Raw genomic sequence first — 17,522 nt, 5'->3', positions numbered from 1 at the left:
AGCTAAAAAAGTGGTCGACGTAACACCGAAACGTTTAAAAGACCAGCTTAGGCGCCAATTTGTCTTAGCTAACATAGAAGAGAGCACCTGGTTGCATGCGGCCTCAGAACGAGACAGCTGGAGGTCACCAGCAAAATAAACAACAAAGTAAAAGGTATCTTTACGCTCTACACAATTAGAGTGTAAACAATTTATAAAGCACTAAAAACACAATATAGTCTATGACAATAACTAATCATACACCGGCAAATTTAATTTCATTACTTCTCTTTCATAGTTCCATAATAAATCAATCTACAATAAGATGGTGCGCAAATGTTTAATTAGGTCTATTGCATAGACTTATATATACTTCATCTAGACTGGACATGTAGACTTTTAACACTACAAAAAATGTCGTGAAAATTTTTTAGAAAGTTGGATCAAGGCGTTGTTTTGTAAGGTAGTTAAAAGAAGTAAAGGATATTTTTTTCAACTTTATCTTCTTATCTTATATAATACAGACGTTACTTCAAAAAAGAAGATGATTACGTCCTACGCCTCATGCATTTAGTCATGCATATTAACCAATGACTTAAATTCTGCCAAGTCACTGGTTTTCATGGCTAGCTCAGGCATCCCATTCCATGCTCTAATAGCACTAGGGAAGAAGGAGCATTGGTTAAAACTTGTCCTAGCATATGGGACGAGGAATGTGCCTTTATCTTTGTGTCTTTCAGAGTATTTGTTAAATTTTGTTTTTGTATTTGAAGATTATGGTTCAGTGTTTTATGTATAATTGCTACTTACTTTTGAGTCTTCTGTCCTGAAGGCTTTCTAAATTTAGTGATTTTTCTAAAGGTGTTACTCTAGTCAAATGTGAATATTCGTTTGTTATGAATCTCACTGCTCTATTTTGTGTATGTTCCAGTTTCTTAATGTTTTCTTGAGTTGAGGGGTCCCAAACAAAGGATGCATATTCTATTATTGGCCTAACCAAGGTTAAATAACATTTTAGTTTTATGTTCTTATTTGATTTATAGAAATTTCTTTTAATAAATCCTAATGCTTTGTTTGATTTTTTGTATAGTTTCATCCATATGTGGATTCCATGACAAATTTTCATTTATTATAACACCTAGGTATTTTGCGTTTTTAGTCTGTGTTACTGGTTTGCCATGAATAAGATAAGTGGAATTAATTTGTTTTAGTTTTTTTGTTACTCTTAACAACTGACATTTTTCTGGGTGGAAAGACATGCTCCAATTTGATTCCCATTTCTGTAATTCATCTAATTCTCTTTGTAAAATATCTGTGTCTTTTGTTGTTTTTATTGTTCTATATATTATGCAATCGTCTGCAAATAATCTGACTTTTGTTCCTGAAGTAATGCAATTTGGTAAACATTTATGTACATTAAAAATAGTAGTGGACCTAACCTATGTAACATATAATTTAATTTTTAGATCTAGATTTAGTAAATGAACATCAAAATTAAATAATTATTATTTATCAATTTTTAGATACTTAATCTTCTTTATCAAAAAACTGAATGCAACATTAAATTGTGATTTTTTTTTTGTATTTTTGATAATCAATTACTAAATTTAGATCTAAAAAAAAATTATATGTTACATAGGTTAGGGTTAAAAAAAAAAAAAAAAAACAACGTTACTTCTTTGAACTACTTTACAAAACAACGCCTTGATCCAACTTTCTACAAAATGTTCACGATCGATCTGTCACGAGCACGCTACTCTGCCTCATCGTGGCGCTCGTGTGGAAACGACCATTGGAGGAAGTGGTTAGGCTAAATGGGTAGCAAAACAAAACTCCCGTGGTGATGTCCACGGGTAGACTAGAGTCCATTCATTGCACGGCGTGGGGTTGTAAAAGAGTCCGCACGAACCTGTGCGCCGTTCCTCAAGGAACTGTTACGTAAATGGCGAGTCCCTTACGGTTAGCTTGGTATAACGAAGGAAAATGGTGGAGGCTCTCGGTGCTCTCGGCCATGTCCAGCCAAGCGTCCGGGGCCAAAAGGCATAGGAAACAGCAATGCTTTACATAGGCATTGACTTGGATCTTTCCCACACAGAACGGTAGTTCGGACAGGTTGTTTTTTTTACTGTTTGACGCTCAAGCAGGTTTTTTTTTTCAATCTTAGAGCTCTAAGAGCCTTCGGCTCAGCTCTTGACACTCAAAACGATCGATCAGTCGCGGATAAGATTTTATTTCCGGTTTTCAATCTAGTAGTAGAGTAGAGTCACTATTGCGGAACAGTTTGCAGCTACTTTTAGTTTTCTATTTTTTGCTCCGTAATGGTTAGACCTATGGAAAAACTAAAAGTATCTAGGTATGGCCCATCCATTTAACCAATAAAAATAGACGCGTTGTTTAGCTTTTCAACAGATATTTAAATTTTACATTCAAATCGACTGAGATATGATAAGTCACAATTACGGAACAGGATTTTTTAAGAACTCACTATTGCTGAACACGGTAAAAATGTCGGAACAAAGCCTATATAAAGCATATATTTATTAGTCTTATATAATACTTGAACTCCTTATCCTTTACATTAATTTTATTTTAAAAAGCTTAAGACAACACATTGTCACTCTTTGATTCCTTACCTCTTTAATTTAATTGACATCACAGTACCCTGATTTTCCTTAAAAGGTTTTATTTTTCACTATTCTCTAATTCTTTTTTGTTATATTAATATTATATATTATGATTTGTCCTCTTTTTTGCTGGACGTCTGGTAATCATAAATTATATATTATATGTAATATTATTCTCTAAATGTTTTAAATTATGTATACTAATACAAACTCATATATAAATTCCGATAATCTAAATCACTATGTAAATATTAAGCTAAATGCGCAGGTCAAATAAATGACATCTATAGTGTTCCACAATAGTGACTATCTTTAACTCTTTCTCTCCGTAATTATATAACACATTCTGGTGGAATCAACGCTGGTATCGTCAGTTAGGAGAGAAAGAGTTAAAAATGGTAAAAACTGGGTAAACACCTCCCGATTTTTTTAAAATTAAATTCCTGGTAGATGGATACGAAATGAAGTTTTTTCACATCCATTTATAAACCGAACAATGGGTTTATCATGCAGGTGATGTGTCATCATTTTTTTTAAAAGCCTTAAGCCCTGACCTATGCGGTTCTCCAGGTACGTGAAAAATGATGGACGATTCCACACACCTGTCAACTTTAACCTGGAGTCAAAATTAATCTTCTGCTGTGAAAGGAAAACCCTTATATTGGAAATGTAGAGAAATGGACCATGCGCAGTACCGTTATAGTAGTTTAGCGGAAAAATTCAAATTAAAGTAGATTTTAATTAATTTCGACGAGCTGTTCCGCAAACATGCCTGATCCGCAATAGTGACTCTACTATATATATATATATATATATATATATATATATATATATATATATATATATATATATATATATATATATATATATATATCTATGGCCTATGGTCTATTGATTCTTTAAAACTCGTTCTTGTTTTTGCAAAGAAATATTTTAGTGTACTGCGGTAAACCTAGTGACGTGAACAGCGTTTTTCCCGTTCAAGTCATGGAATATTTTCATTCATAAAACATTCTAGCCAAAATAAATTTTTCGATAATGAGGCATTTTCAAACCGATATAACTGGTCGACCTCGAGTTTTCCCGATGTGGCCAATGACTTGAGAATTTTTTATGCACATACCTTGAATTTTAAAGAAAATCGTTAGAGCCGTTTTCAAAATAAAATATATATATATCGTTTACTCTTAAGCGAGCAATTCTTGTATATATATTTAGTACCAGGTGGCCGAGCCTCGCTCGGATGAATAATTTGTTAAGGAAGGATATATACCCGAAGTCATTTTGGGAATATTTTTGTAATTACGAAAAGTCCTCCTACAGTCTAGACTCTAGACAAACCACAACTCACGTCGTAACACTTTACATTGCATCTTTTGCGTAAAAATTATTTGGGTTATAATTGGCTTGGAAGAAAGTCTTTGCAGTGTAACTTCTAAAATGTTACTTTCTGACGTTTAATATTGCAATTAATATATTCATTATGGCTCTGAGACATGGACACTTTACAGAAAACAACTAAGACTTCTTGAGTACTTTCACCAAAGATGCTTGCGCTCCATCATGGACATACGGTGGCAGGACCGCACTACAAACAGCGATGTCCTTGCCAACGCCGGTATGGACAGTATAGAGGGACTTCTTATGGTCCGATCGTTGCACTGGGTAGGGCACGTATCCCGTACGGGAGACAAACGTATGCCAAAGGCAGTCTTTTTTTTGGTGAGTTAAAAGGTGGTCGACGTAACAGAGGCGCTTCAAAGGTCTATGGATCTGACACTTACAGACATTAGGAAGTAGTAATTACTGTTTTCTATTGTCTCCCCTTCTTTAGGCTGTCCACCCCTCTCTCATCTTTCTCGACTCGGCTGAGGTCAAGAATTTTGAGTTTTAAATATGGTGACGACCATCATTCATACATTATTTAATCACAAATATTATTGAGGAAAAAAAAACGTGAGGAATATTTTTCTTGAATTTTTGTTACAAATTTGTTGTTTTTTCTTTAAATTTAATTCGACTAACAATGACTAAAACTGGACAAAGAAAATTCACTTGTCACCAGTATTTAATGGAAAGGAACAGATTACATTGGGCAGGTCGCCTCAGCAGAATGCCAGAGAACAGAAGCAGCCAAGAATGTTCTCCGGCAGAAATCAACAGGCAGGTGCCCCAAAGGCGGACCTCGAGCACGGTGGCCTGACGGTGTAGAGGCCGGTCCACAGTAGCTAAAGGTCCGGGCACGGAGACGTAAAGCGCAGGATAGATCAGAGTCTGAGAATGAGGAGATACGCCAAAGCAGGCCTGGGGCTCTCCATGGTCTGTGGTGCCAGTGGGATGGATAGTATTTAATAACCCGCACAAATATGATATAACAAAACACATTATAATCAAGGCTATAAAAGATACAAATGTTTTGCTTTTTTTTTATTTTGACCAGAGACTGGCCTAAAAGGCTGGCCTAAGAAAGATGAGCACAGCACAATAGGACAAGCAAGTCAACACCATGCCTACCTAGTCAAGGCGCGATCCCTCATAGTAAGTTAATCCAACAATAAACAACGCTTCAAAGACCAGCTTAGGCGTCAACTTTCCTTGGCTGACATAGAAGAAAGCACATGGTTGTATGCGGCCTCCGAACGAGGCAGCTGGAAGTCACTCACAAAGGCCGCGGGATACACATTTGAGACCAAAAGAAAATCTGCTGCCGAGGACAAACGCAGACGACGAAAAGAAAATCTAAATCGACCACCTGCGGACAAAAGTTATGCTTTCCCTGTGGGGCAAAATATGTAGGTCACAGCTGGGGCTGCGCAGCCACGGGAAATACTGCATTCCTCACTAATCTTCGGACTCAAAGACAAGCCTTATTATTATGGCTTTAGTAAGCATCATCAAGTGACGCAAGATCTCTACGTTATAGTGTAATATGGGCACCTAGTAACAAAGTAAAATCGCGCATTTTTCCTAATAGACTAAAAAACATCGCGTTAGTATTCTATAGTCGCGTTATTGTGAGGCATCTCTTTTACTCCGACAACCTTTCAGCTTACTAAAAAAAAGATTGCCAAAAATATGTTCGTCCCAATACGGAATAAGTGCCCTGCAAAGTGTGACTGGCGGATTATAAGAATTTCATACCATTTTGCAAGAATATCGCTGTTTGTATTTTGGTCTTTGGGAAGTCGTTCAAGATGTCTTAGTTGCTTTCTATAAAGTACTCATGTCTCAGATCCACTTAGAGGGGTTGAGAGAATCGGTGGTTGACACTGATTTTTGTAGACAGGCGGAGCGATTTATTTCACCACACTCTCGCTGGGAGGCGTCCAAAAGCACGACTATCCCTGATCACATATCAACCTCTCTTTAAAGCAATGCGTCATTTGATACTATGCTTCCCAGATAATGTGAAGTTATCTACCACTTTAAGGGATGTCTATGCGCGGTGATCTTTGGGGGGAGTAGGTTTTATTGGGTGACTTCTGGAACATGAGTTCTGTTTTACCGAGGTTAATAGGTTAACCAAAAAAAGCAGCAACGTGATGAAAATTCGTTGACCGCGAGCTGGATATCATCAGGGTCAGCCTTAGGCCTATGCTGCCACAGTGGACCCCGAAGGTTCAAAAGCCCCGCGCTAATTCTAGGTGTAAATTATTAAATTAAACCATTATAATTTTTAATAGGGTTCCCGTGGTCTCCTTGTTTTCAAGGAGCTTCTGGAAATCTCCCGAAACTCATAAAAATGTCCTTACAAAGACAAAATTGTCATTTTGGGGTGTCAATCAATATGGTAAACGCCAGTTAGAGCCGTCTTCGAAATAAAATTTATATATATAAATATATATACATACATACATACATACAAGAATTGCTCGCTGAAGAGTATAGGATACTCTTAAGCGAGCAATTCTCGTATGTATGTATGTATATACATTTATATATAAATTTTATTTCGATAACGGCTCTAAAGATTTTCTTTAAAATTTCAAGGTATGTGCATATTAATGAGAAAAAATTTCTCAACTCATTGGCGACATCGGGAAAACTCTAGGTCGACCGTTATATCGGTTTGAAAATGCCTCATTATCGAAAAATTAATTTTGGCTAGAATATTTTTTTATAAATGAAAATTTTCCATGACGTAAACGGGAAAAACGCTGCTTACGTCACTAAGCTTTCCGCAGTACACTAAAATATTTCTTTGCAAACAAGAACGAGTTCTAAAGAATCAATAGACAGCAGGCCACATCCCTCCACGGGCTGTAGCACCACTGGGATAAATGGATGGCAAAAGCCGGTATGAACTTCTTATAGTCCGACAGTCAGGCTGGGCATGGCACGTATCCCGTATGGGTAACGAACATTTTGTTTGACGTAAGAGGGGTGTCCCACGGAAACGTTTCTTTAGAAAACTAATGCAATGATTTAAGTCTATTAAGAAAAAATGTACTTTGTCACAAAGTGCCTGTTTTATCATATAACGTAGAGATTTGCGTCACTTGATGTTTCGTACTAAAGCCATAATGATTATACTAATTCCATAATTAAATGTCTGAACGTAACCATCTAAGAAGTTACACTTCAAAGACTTTCTTCCAAGCCAATAATAGTAGGCTTACAATAGTTTTATTCAAAAAATGGATTGCAAAACTATAAGACGGACGTGAGCTGTGGTTTGTCTAGACTGTAGGAGGACTTAAGAGACTTTAAATTTAATCACCACGTACAATTACATTTAGAACTAACAGAACACTAAAGCAACTCTTCAGATTATTAGTCTTTATCTGATCGTTCATTTTTTGTATTTACAAAAATATTCCCAAAATGTTTTCGGGCATATAACCTTTCTTAGTAAATTATTTAACCGAGAGAGACGAGGCCACCTGATATTATATACAATATATATATATATATATATATATATATATATATATATATATATATATATATATATATATATACAATTTGTGCACTATACCAAACAAAACACCATAACTATAAAAAAAATGTACATTCACACAAGACTCACTCATAATTTACATGTTACGAATCTCACTATCCAGGCTCTCTGCAAACTGCACCATACACCACCAACTTAAAGAACTTGACAACTCAGGGCTCCAAAGTAACGTAACACTTTAATAGTTGAATAAATAACAGCCAATACTGTACAATTGGCAACACGTACACTGTACAAATATCTCTCCGATAACACCGTACCGCCGTATCAACTCTAGCACTGGCCTCTCCGTCTCGTTCCGGGCTTGCACTGGGTTCAACAGTTCAGGACTGACTTCACACACTAGGCTCGTTGTGTCGGACTCTATCACAGACCAAGAGCAAGACGTCGTTCGTCTCAACTGTACTTGATAGTACTCCGCACTGAACCGTCGTAATGCTCCGTACAGAACCACACCGCTGAACTGTGCTGTAGTCGACCGTGTTCTGGACTCCTGTCGTGAACCTCCTTTCTGAACCTTGCTGTATTGAGCCCCTTTTCTCGACCGTCTTGACTGCGACACCTCCTCTCTTATATAGGGTCCCTACTGGCCTTCTCGAACCGGACAGAACGCCGCTCGACGTTTCCAGGTGGTCAGATGACTACAACTCTCGTGACGCTCCTGAGCTCTGTTCACGACGTCGATCCTTCCCGAACCGCCGTCGATCCTTCCCGAAACGCCGTGTTTACACTCGTCTCGGCTGACCGTCGTAACTCGTCACAATTGACCGCTCGTCTAGCGCTGGCCTGGGGCGATTTGCGTCGGCTGACTACACACACACCACTACCCCTCTCTGTGCCACCACCAGGTTTATAACAATATATATATAAATATATATATATATATATATATATATATATATATATATATATATACATACAATTTGTGCACTATACCAAACAAAACACCATAACTATTAAAAAAAAAATGTACATTCACACAAGACTCACTCATAATTTACATGTGAAAAGTTAATATCAGATTGTTTCTATTTAATGATTTGATTGCCAGAGGAACAAAAGAGTATGTCTGTTTGTCTTTGCTATCGGTGTCTTGTATCTCTTTTGTGATGGTAAAATCACAAAATCTTGACCCAAAGGGTGATTTTTTATTTCTAGATACTTTTTAGCTTTTTTATGGATGTTTGTCTCAAACAGCTGCCCAAATGTTGTCGTTTTTTTTGCCAATGACTTTACCAACAGCATTTAGGATTCTATGACATTTATTTTTTATTTTTAATGCTCAGATTGCCATACCAGCAATGATATTAAAACTTAAATTATTGCAGATGTGAGCGTGATAAAACATAGCCAAGGCCTTGACACTAACATTAAACAAGGGCTACATGGAAGAGAAATAGGGATAAGATAAACCCTAATCTCATATCAATGCCGATGTTGAAGAATTCCAACGTCTGTTATGACACAACAGCTTGATTTGTTTTAGGCATATCGCTGAATCTGGACAAATTGTTGCGAGATGCCTTATTTTCTTGCTATTTTCCACAGTGATTCCGATAGATGCTATATTTTTTTTTATCTACAAAACTGATGAACATGTTTTGTTAGTATCCCAGACGATATTTCGAAGTACATAAACCTGTTCAGCGCTTGATTTGACTTTTCGGAAGCAGTTATATAAAAAAAAAACGGAACAACATATTATTGATTATGTGTTTTTGCACAGTTTAAGCACGGAAATTAAATGTAATATAAGTTAGAGAGCAAACAAACATTCGTTGGCATTGATTTGTTGCACAAAAACATCCGAAACAATATATTATAGGTACTTAAAATATTGAGATGTTACGGGAGGAACATTAAAGGTTAAATCAGATTTTCAATAGCTTTTAGAGTTGTTGTTTTTTCCTAAAAGTGACGGACAGACCGACCGACAGACAAAACGCACAAGAAAAGAATGTTTTATTATGATGGGGGCACTAAACAAAAAATAATTAAAATCTGATTATTTTTAAAATTTTGAGGGAACTGATTAGCACCATGTCTTGCCGCTGCTTGTCACGCTACTCCTCAAATTTTCGTTTCTAACATGACCATGTGGTTCGACAGATGGATATCTCTTGCCAAAGTGGAAAACACTTATCAAGCTATCAGACAACATATCATAATTGACAATATCACGCATGCTCATTCAGAAGACATCCAATCTTATATTATTGAAAGAAGTCCTTCAGATATTCCAACTTTAACCAAAATCATAAGACAATATAAAGCTGCTTATCCAAACAAGCCAGTCAAACCAGCAGCAGACGAAAACCTTGTCTGTTTTTCACAAGACAAAGAAATTCACATAATACAAAGTATAACAAAATAATTCGCAACAGATGACATTTTATAGGACATTTTACTACTCAATGCCGCACCAAGATTATAGAATGCTCACATTGTCATATGAGAGGTCATCAAGTTCATGAATGCAGAGGGAAACAGTTCAACACCAGCTATCCATACCATGACAACAATCAACAAGAAATCAAATATATAATGACAGACCTCGTTATAGAAGCCACTCTCAAGACTCTAAACCACGCTATGTATACAAGAAGAACTTTTCTACCAGAAATGTTAGCGCGGAACGTTCAACCATGACTGTCATAGCGAAAACAAATGGTCTTAAATTTTATCCAGGTCTGGAAGGAAATCAGAAAGTACAGGTGCTACGTGACACTGGAAGCACATCTAGAATAATCAAGGAACGTTTTGTCAAGCTAACAGGCAAATTAGTTCAAGCCACAGCATTCAATGGCACTGTTAGCAGTCTACCTGAAGCCATGATACACATTACGACGCCATTCTTTAGTGGTCCAACCGAAGCCTTGGTTGTCCGCAACTTACCAGTAGACTTAATCATTGGCAACATTGAAGGAGTCAGAGACTGCACCCCACAAGAACTCTTAGAGTGGGCAAATAACATTGAACTAAGTCGAGAATGCTATGCTGTAGTAACCAGATCAATGACCAAACCAAAAGAACATTTCGAATCCGAACGAGCAAGCCAAATTGAATCAATACCTAAGACACCAGTACATACCATTCAGAATGAGACAGATCCAGTAATCAGAGCATTACCTGACAATGACAATGTACTGCCACAATTCAAACATGATGAATTCAAATATGAACAGAAGATCGATTCATCATTGCAAAGATTTTACAAGAAGGCGCAAGCAAATAAACAATCAAAATTCACAGATGAACCATACTTTCAAAATGGTCTTCTTACGAAGAACAGTCACAATAAAAGTGAAACAATACAACAAGTACCTGAGAAATACAGAAAAGAAATATTGGCAACAGGACATAATCTTCCACATGCAGGTCATATGGGTGTCACCAGAAGAAAGAAAAGAATCCTTCAAGAATTCTATTGGCCAAGCATCACCAAAGACGTCAAGTATGTAAGCTCTTGCCATGTTTGCCAAATGAAACGTCTTAAAGGCAATATAATACAATCAAGTCAAGTCACGAAGTTGATAAGCAAGCCAACATGGACATCCCTACTCACTGAATGCAAATCCCTACCTATCACAAGTCCATCCCCATATCCCACATGTCCATCCTTAACCATTGGCAACAAAGACTCTATATCTCAAGTCTTATACAAGAATTCAAGAACACTACCCTTTAGTGCTGCACTATACAGAGACAATTTATACTACAAACAAGATCGCCAATTTAACAATGCAAATATCAAAGAATCCATAATACAACCAGATTCAAACTCATCAGAGACAAAAACAGCATCTCAGCACGTGTCAAATACCAAGAACTTTGTCATATCAGCATGTGAACAAGCTAAAGAAGCCACAGCTAAAGCAAACAGAAATACTCAAACTAGAGTCAATAAAACCAGAAAACTCAGACAATTTGAACCAGGAGACAAAGTATGTTTATTGTTACCAGACAAGAACAACAATCTATTTATCAAATGTCAAGGTCCATTCCCAGTACTCAGAAAAATCACAGATGTTGATTATGAAATTGACATTCATAACAAAAAGAAAATATACCATATCAACATGCTACAAAAGTACAATACTGAAACAGATGATGATACAAGTACAGAACAAACAGAAAGAGTTATGTCATGTTTAGCAGTCATACCTGAAGAAGAAGAAAATGATATGGCTGATTGCAATGATTTCATAATGACAGATACACCTCCGAAGCAAACTGAATTTTGGCAAGATATCAAAATTGATAAATTATCACCTCAAAGACAAAAAGAATTGACAAACATTCTCAAAGAACATTCAGAAATATTCACAGATGTTCCAGGAAAAACTTCCATTGTTGAACATGAAATCATACTTACAGATTCCAAGCCTACAAAATCAAGACCTTATCCTTTACCTATACACTACAGAGATTTTTTTTCTTCAACAGGAAATTAATCAACTTTTAGAACAAGGCATCATAGAACATTCTAATTCACCATATGCTGCACCAATTGTACTTGTCAAACGTAAACAAGCATCAACTCCAAGAATGTGTGTCGATTTCAAACAATTACACAAAATAACTCGCCTCGATTCATATCCCATGCCTAACTCTGAAGATCTAATGACACAATTTTCAGAGGCAAGATTTTTCACCAAACTAGATTTATCTAGAGGTTATTACCAGATACCTATGAAGGAGGAATCCAAACCTTTTACAACCTTTACAACAGCTTTCGGACTATTCCAGTTCAACTACATGCCATTCGGATTGGTCAACGCCAGCAGCAATTCTAACAGAGCTATACATAGAATACTTAACCAACGAAAAGACCCAGTATCTTACATAGATGACATTTGCATGGAAACATGGAATGAACACATGAAAGGATTACATGAAGTATTCAACATAATACAACAATACGGCTTCACGATAAAACCCAGCAAGGTTGAATTGGCTATGACTGAAGTATCTTTTCTAAGTCATCGAGTTAGCTACAATTCACTTTGACCACAAGAAGATATCATCAAACGCATTTTAGACATCAAAGTTCCCACAACTAAGAAGCAAGTTAGAAGAATCCTGGGACTGTGTAATTTTTACAGAACATTCATTCCTAATTACACAGCACTCACATCAATATTGACCAACCTTACAAAGAAAGGTCAACCTATCAAGATTTCATGGTCTACGGAACTACATGACACAATAGAAAATATCAAAGCAACTTTTTCCAGAGACAGTATACTCAAACTTCCGAACCGAGAAAAGCCTTTTCATCTCGCCACCGACGCATCATCATCAGCCATAGGGGCAGGTTTAATGCAGGATTACCAAGGGACTTTACATCCTGTATTTTCTATCAGCAGGAAACTCTCACCAGCCGAAACTAAATACTCCACTATTGAACGTGAATGTCTGGCCATTGTCTGGGCCATTTCCAAATTGACCAAATATTTATTGGGTGCACACTTCACACTACTTACAGACCATGCACCACTAGCTATCCTAAATTCGAAAAAGATGGCGAACGGACGATTAACACATTGGAGTCTACAACTCATGGACTACCAGTTTGAAGTCATGACAATACCAGGTCGCTTGAATGTATTCGCTGACAAACTATGCAGATGTATATAGTTAATTACTTAGTTTCTTCATTACATTTTCTCTTCACGGATATTTTATTATCAGATTGTTAAGTTTGTAATATGTATCTTCTAAGAAAAGACACTCATCTTCATCATATTTCATTTCGAAAGTTACATCAAGTGTACAGTAGTTATATTTAAAGACATTACACATATTTTTTTTTCTATGAACTATGACTACAAATGTAATTATTCATTGATTACATATTGCAACTTACTATGTAACTACAATCATCTTGTAATATCTCAATCATTTTTTTTATTTTCATATGTAATGTTTTTTCACATTAGTACTAACCAAATGAGTTTTAATGTCATAATTATTTTTCATATTTCAAAATGATGACATTTTACATGTATTATTTTATACGCATTTCTATTACCATACAAATGCTTAAGAAAGCGGGGGGTAATATGTCACGTACGCTTTGTCTATATTTAGCCTAAGGTTTGTCGGCAAGATTTCAGCTAGCTCGGGGGATTCCAAGCATGCAGCAACCTTCTGTTTTGGAATAAATGTGATTGGTTAGAAATATTAATTATTGTACGATAATCTGTATTTTATTGGTCAATTGATTAACCAAGCGAGAAAGAGATATTAGTCACATGGTAAAGCCCAAAGGTCTGAAAGATTCTAGATATTACCGCCAGTCTCGTGTTGGAAGTCAAAGGAAGATGTCATAATTATTATATTGTGTAATCATTTAATCTAGTAGAAATATACATATTCTGTTTTATTCAATTACATTTAATCATTGTAATTATTGTGAATAGCTTTTCCAAGTTTTGAATTAAAGTATTTGTATTTGACGAGGAGAAGTTTCTTCATTGAATATAATAATAATATACTTATATCGTCTTATCGACTAGCAACTTCTAGATGATCCTCTTATCAACTGGCAACTTCTAAATGATCATCTTATCAACTATCAACTTCTAAATGATCATCTTATCAACTGACGATTTCTAGATCCTCGGCAATCACGATCATTGATTGTGCAGTTTAGATCAAGATAATCTTCAATGTGACATCTGGGGATTTAACTGCAAAAAAAACCTTGTAGGGGGTTTAAATTCAAAACCCCCTGGTATGGGGTTTTAAACTCAAACTCCCTGGTAGGAGGGTCTAAACTCAAAAACCCTTGGCTGTGCTGTGCTGGGGCAAGTGATGGTTTATTATAAAAATCTCACCTAAAAGAAACAAAATCAAAGTAAAAAATCAGTCACTAAATTCCGATCCCCACCCCCCCGCAGGGGGATTTCATTTCGGCTACGCCCCGGCTACGCCCATGATATATATATATATATATATATATATATATATATATATATATATATATATATATGCTTATGTGTAAAAGTATAATGAGTAAAAAAAACTATCTTTGCGAAGAGTAGATCTATATTTAAATTTCGGATGCCTAAATTTCCGGGTGCCTAAATTTCCAAGTGCCTAAATATCCGGTGCCTATATATCCGGTGCCTAAATTTCCATTGCCTGAATTTCCAGACACCGCGAAGAATAGATCCTATAATTAGATCTAATATTTATCTTTCGCGATATTTTCTGCTCTGCCCATGCGCGACCTTTCGGTCTTGTCTTATGTAAGCATGGCTAAATGACCTAGAATCATGAAATTGTATTACTTTCATAGGGTTGGGCAACTTTTGAGGGTCTTTAGTTTGTTTTTGGTCTACTTTACATGCGCTAGTTTTACCGTTAGTATCCAAGCAACATTTATGCCAAGCTTTATCAAGATTGCTCAAAAGTTTTAAATTTTCATTCGGGACATACATACATACACCTTACTTTCTGCTATGTTATACTTTCTGCTGTATTATATCCTAGCCTGACATTACCTGCGGCCTGTGGGTCTAAGTTTGTGTTTAAAGGAACTTCAAAAGTGCCTAAGAAAAATCGAAAAAATCTTGGAAGACAACGGCCACCCGCTCCATCAGAACTACGTCAGGTCGTCGCGAAGTGGGCGACTGCTGTCAATCAAAACAAGAACGGAGCGGTACAAAAACTCGTTCGTACCTCACTCGGTCAGACTTTATCACCCCCGCTCATTGATCAGGGAACATGAAATGCACCAAGATACTTGTGTGTAGTCGCTGAATGAACTCTTTATGTTGTCTGTTGTATTTATGTGTATTTTTCTGTTGTGTTGTCTTTATATGAGAAAAGAGTCCTTGTAATCACAACAATTTCCGTAAGGATCAATAAAGCAGTCTTAGTCTTAGTTTACTAATCTTATGGATTGGATTTAGATGTATGTTACACTTAGCTAATGATCCTTTCAAGTTTTTTCTCTTTCGCTACGAGCGAGGCTTGGTCACCTGGTACTGGTAGTAATTATTTGATTAGCTCCTAAACATAATCCATTAATAGATTAGCAATATAATTAAACCAAAAATAGACTGCAAGAAAGTTAAACAGTTTAACCTTTAACTTGTAGTATCCATGGAAAGGTCAATCCAGTAATGACGTAAGATATAGGCCCCCAGTTAGTCAGCCAGGCTACAGTAGAGTCAGTCCATCCAAAAGCCACTTCACTACTGGTAGAAATGGGACCCCAAGTGTTCCAAAAACAAGACTGTGTGAATGCGAACAAACTAAAGACAGTCAAAATGTACCAACGTCGTGTGTAAACCTAACAAAAAAAGACCATGATTTTAGTTAGTTAATTGTTATGATTTTATATAATTTGTTGCAAATAACTTTAATATAATACAATAAGTATGTATGCATATATATATATATATATTGCTATAACCTTGGTGGTGGCACAGAGAGGGGTAGTGGTGTGTGTGTAGTCAGCCGACGCAAATCGCCCCAGGCCAGCGCTAGACGAGCGGTCAACCGTGACGAGCTACGACGGTCAGCCGAGTCGAGTGTCAACAGGACAGTTCGAAAAGGATCGCCGTCGTGAACAGAGCTCAGGAGCGTCACGAGAGTTGTAGTCATCTGACCACCTAAAAACGTCGAGCGGCGTTCTGTCCGGTTCGAGAAGGCCAGTAGGGACCCTATATAAGAGCGGAGGTGACGCAGTCAAGACGGTTCAGAGCCCGGTTCACTACAGTCCGGTCGACTACAGCACAGTTCAGCGGTGTGGTTCTGTACGAAGCATTACGACGGTTCAGTGCGGAGTACTATCAAGTACAGTTGAGACGACTGGCGTCTTGATCTTGGTCTGCGATCGAGTCCGACACAACGAGCCTAGTGTGTGAAGTCAGTCCTTAACTGTTGAACACAGTGCAAGCCCGGAACGAGACGGAGAGGCCAGTGCAAGAGTTGATACGGCGGAACGGTGTTATCGGAGAGATATTTGTGCAGTGTACGTTTTGCCAATTGTACAGTATTGGCTGTTATTCATTCAACTATTAAAGTGTTACGTTACTTTGGAGCCCTAAGTTGTCAAGTTCTTTAGGTTGGTGGTGTATGGTGAAGTTTGCAGAGAGCCTGGATAGTGAGATTCGTAACAACTGGTGTCAGAAGTGGGATCGGATAGGAATCGGATTGGATCGGATCTACTATGGCTCGTCTGAAACTGCTGTACAAACTTGAATTTAGAGAACTGAAGCAAGAACTCCGTGGACGAAGGCTGAAGGCATATGGAAACAAGGAAACTTTACAAGCACGCCTCCGAGAAGACATTTTGGAAGAAAAAGAAGATCCGGACACATATCTTTTTGAAGTCGAACCTAACTTGCTGGAACAGATCACCAGTAGCATGGCAGCTATGCAGGAACAGATAGCAGCTTTGCAGGGGCAGATCGCCAGTAGCAAACAGGAGCAAATGGCAGCTATGAACTCGGGGTTGGAAAACACCAATTACAAGATAGATGCCATGAACACCAAGATAGCCGTAATGAACCAACGCATACCTGCTGTGGAGGAGAGAATCGTCAACTCAGACGTTCGTTCAGATACTAAAACCAGAGAGAGGAGCCTTGGTGGTGATCATGAGGACCCATTTAAACCTGACGAAGCCGTTGAGAGACATATGCAATTTGAGAGATACCAGCCAGGTCCGAACCTAACAGACGTTGGTCCAGCTGCCAAGACTGGAGAGGAAAGTCCTGATGGTGGTGAAGAGAATCCAAGGCAGTCTGACGTTGACATTGATGGACATTTGAAAGACGAAAGTCATCGACAAGGTCTGAAACCAACAAGTGATTGGCCCGATACTGTGACGAGAGAGAGAGGTCCTGATGGTGGTGAAGAAAGCCGAATGGAGCCTGAAGCCGAAGACGAGGGACCTTTGCACGAGGAGTGTTGCCAACCTGCCCCACGAGCATGCCCTC

The 17,522-nt window shown here is 37.5% G+C and overlaps 1 protein-coding gene across 5 annotated transcripts in view; it reads right to left on the bottom strand.

Annotated features, from left to right (window-relative positions):
* Window positions 1-17,522, bottom strand: part of LOC106079457 (solute carrier family 49 member 4-like) — a 206,223-nt gene that overhangs the window by 141,599 nt on the left and 47,102 nt on the right. For 4 of the 5 annotated variants that reach the window (XM_056004138.1, XM_056004140.1, XM_056004141.1 and 1 more), the window contains one exon: window positions 15,661-15,868. The exons of the other annotated variant lie outside the window; for it this stretch is intronic. In XM_056004138.1, coding sequence (XP_055860113.1) covers window positions 15,661-15,868 — 208 coding nt within the window. The remainder of the gene's footprint in view (window positions 1-15,660; window positions 15,869-17,522) is intronic. 5 annotated transcript variants of the gene reach the window in all.

The sequence above is a fragment of the Biomphalaria glabrata genome, chromosome 11 (genome assembly GCF_947242115.1).
Source record: "Biomphalaria glabrata chromosome 11, xgBioGlab47.1, whole genome shotgun sequence".
NCBI classification, from domain to species: Eukaryota; Metazoa; Mollusca; class Gastropoda; family Planorbidae; genus Biomphalaria; species Biomphalaria glabrata.
The sequence above is the reverse complement of the archived record's forward strand: the minus strand, read 5'-3'. Positions and strand labels throughout refer to the sequence as shown.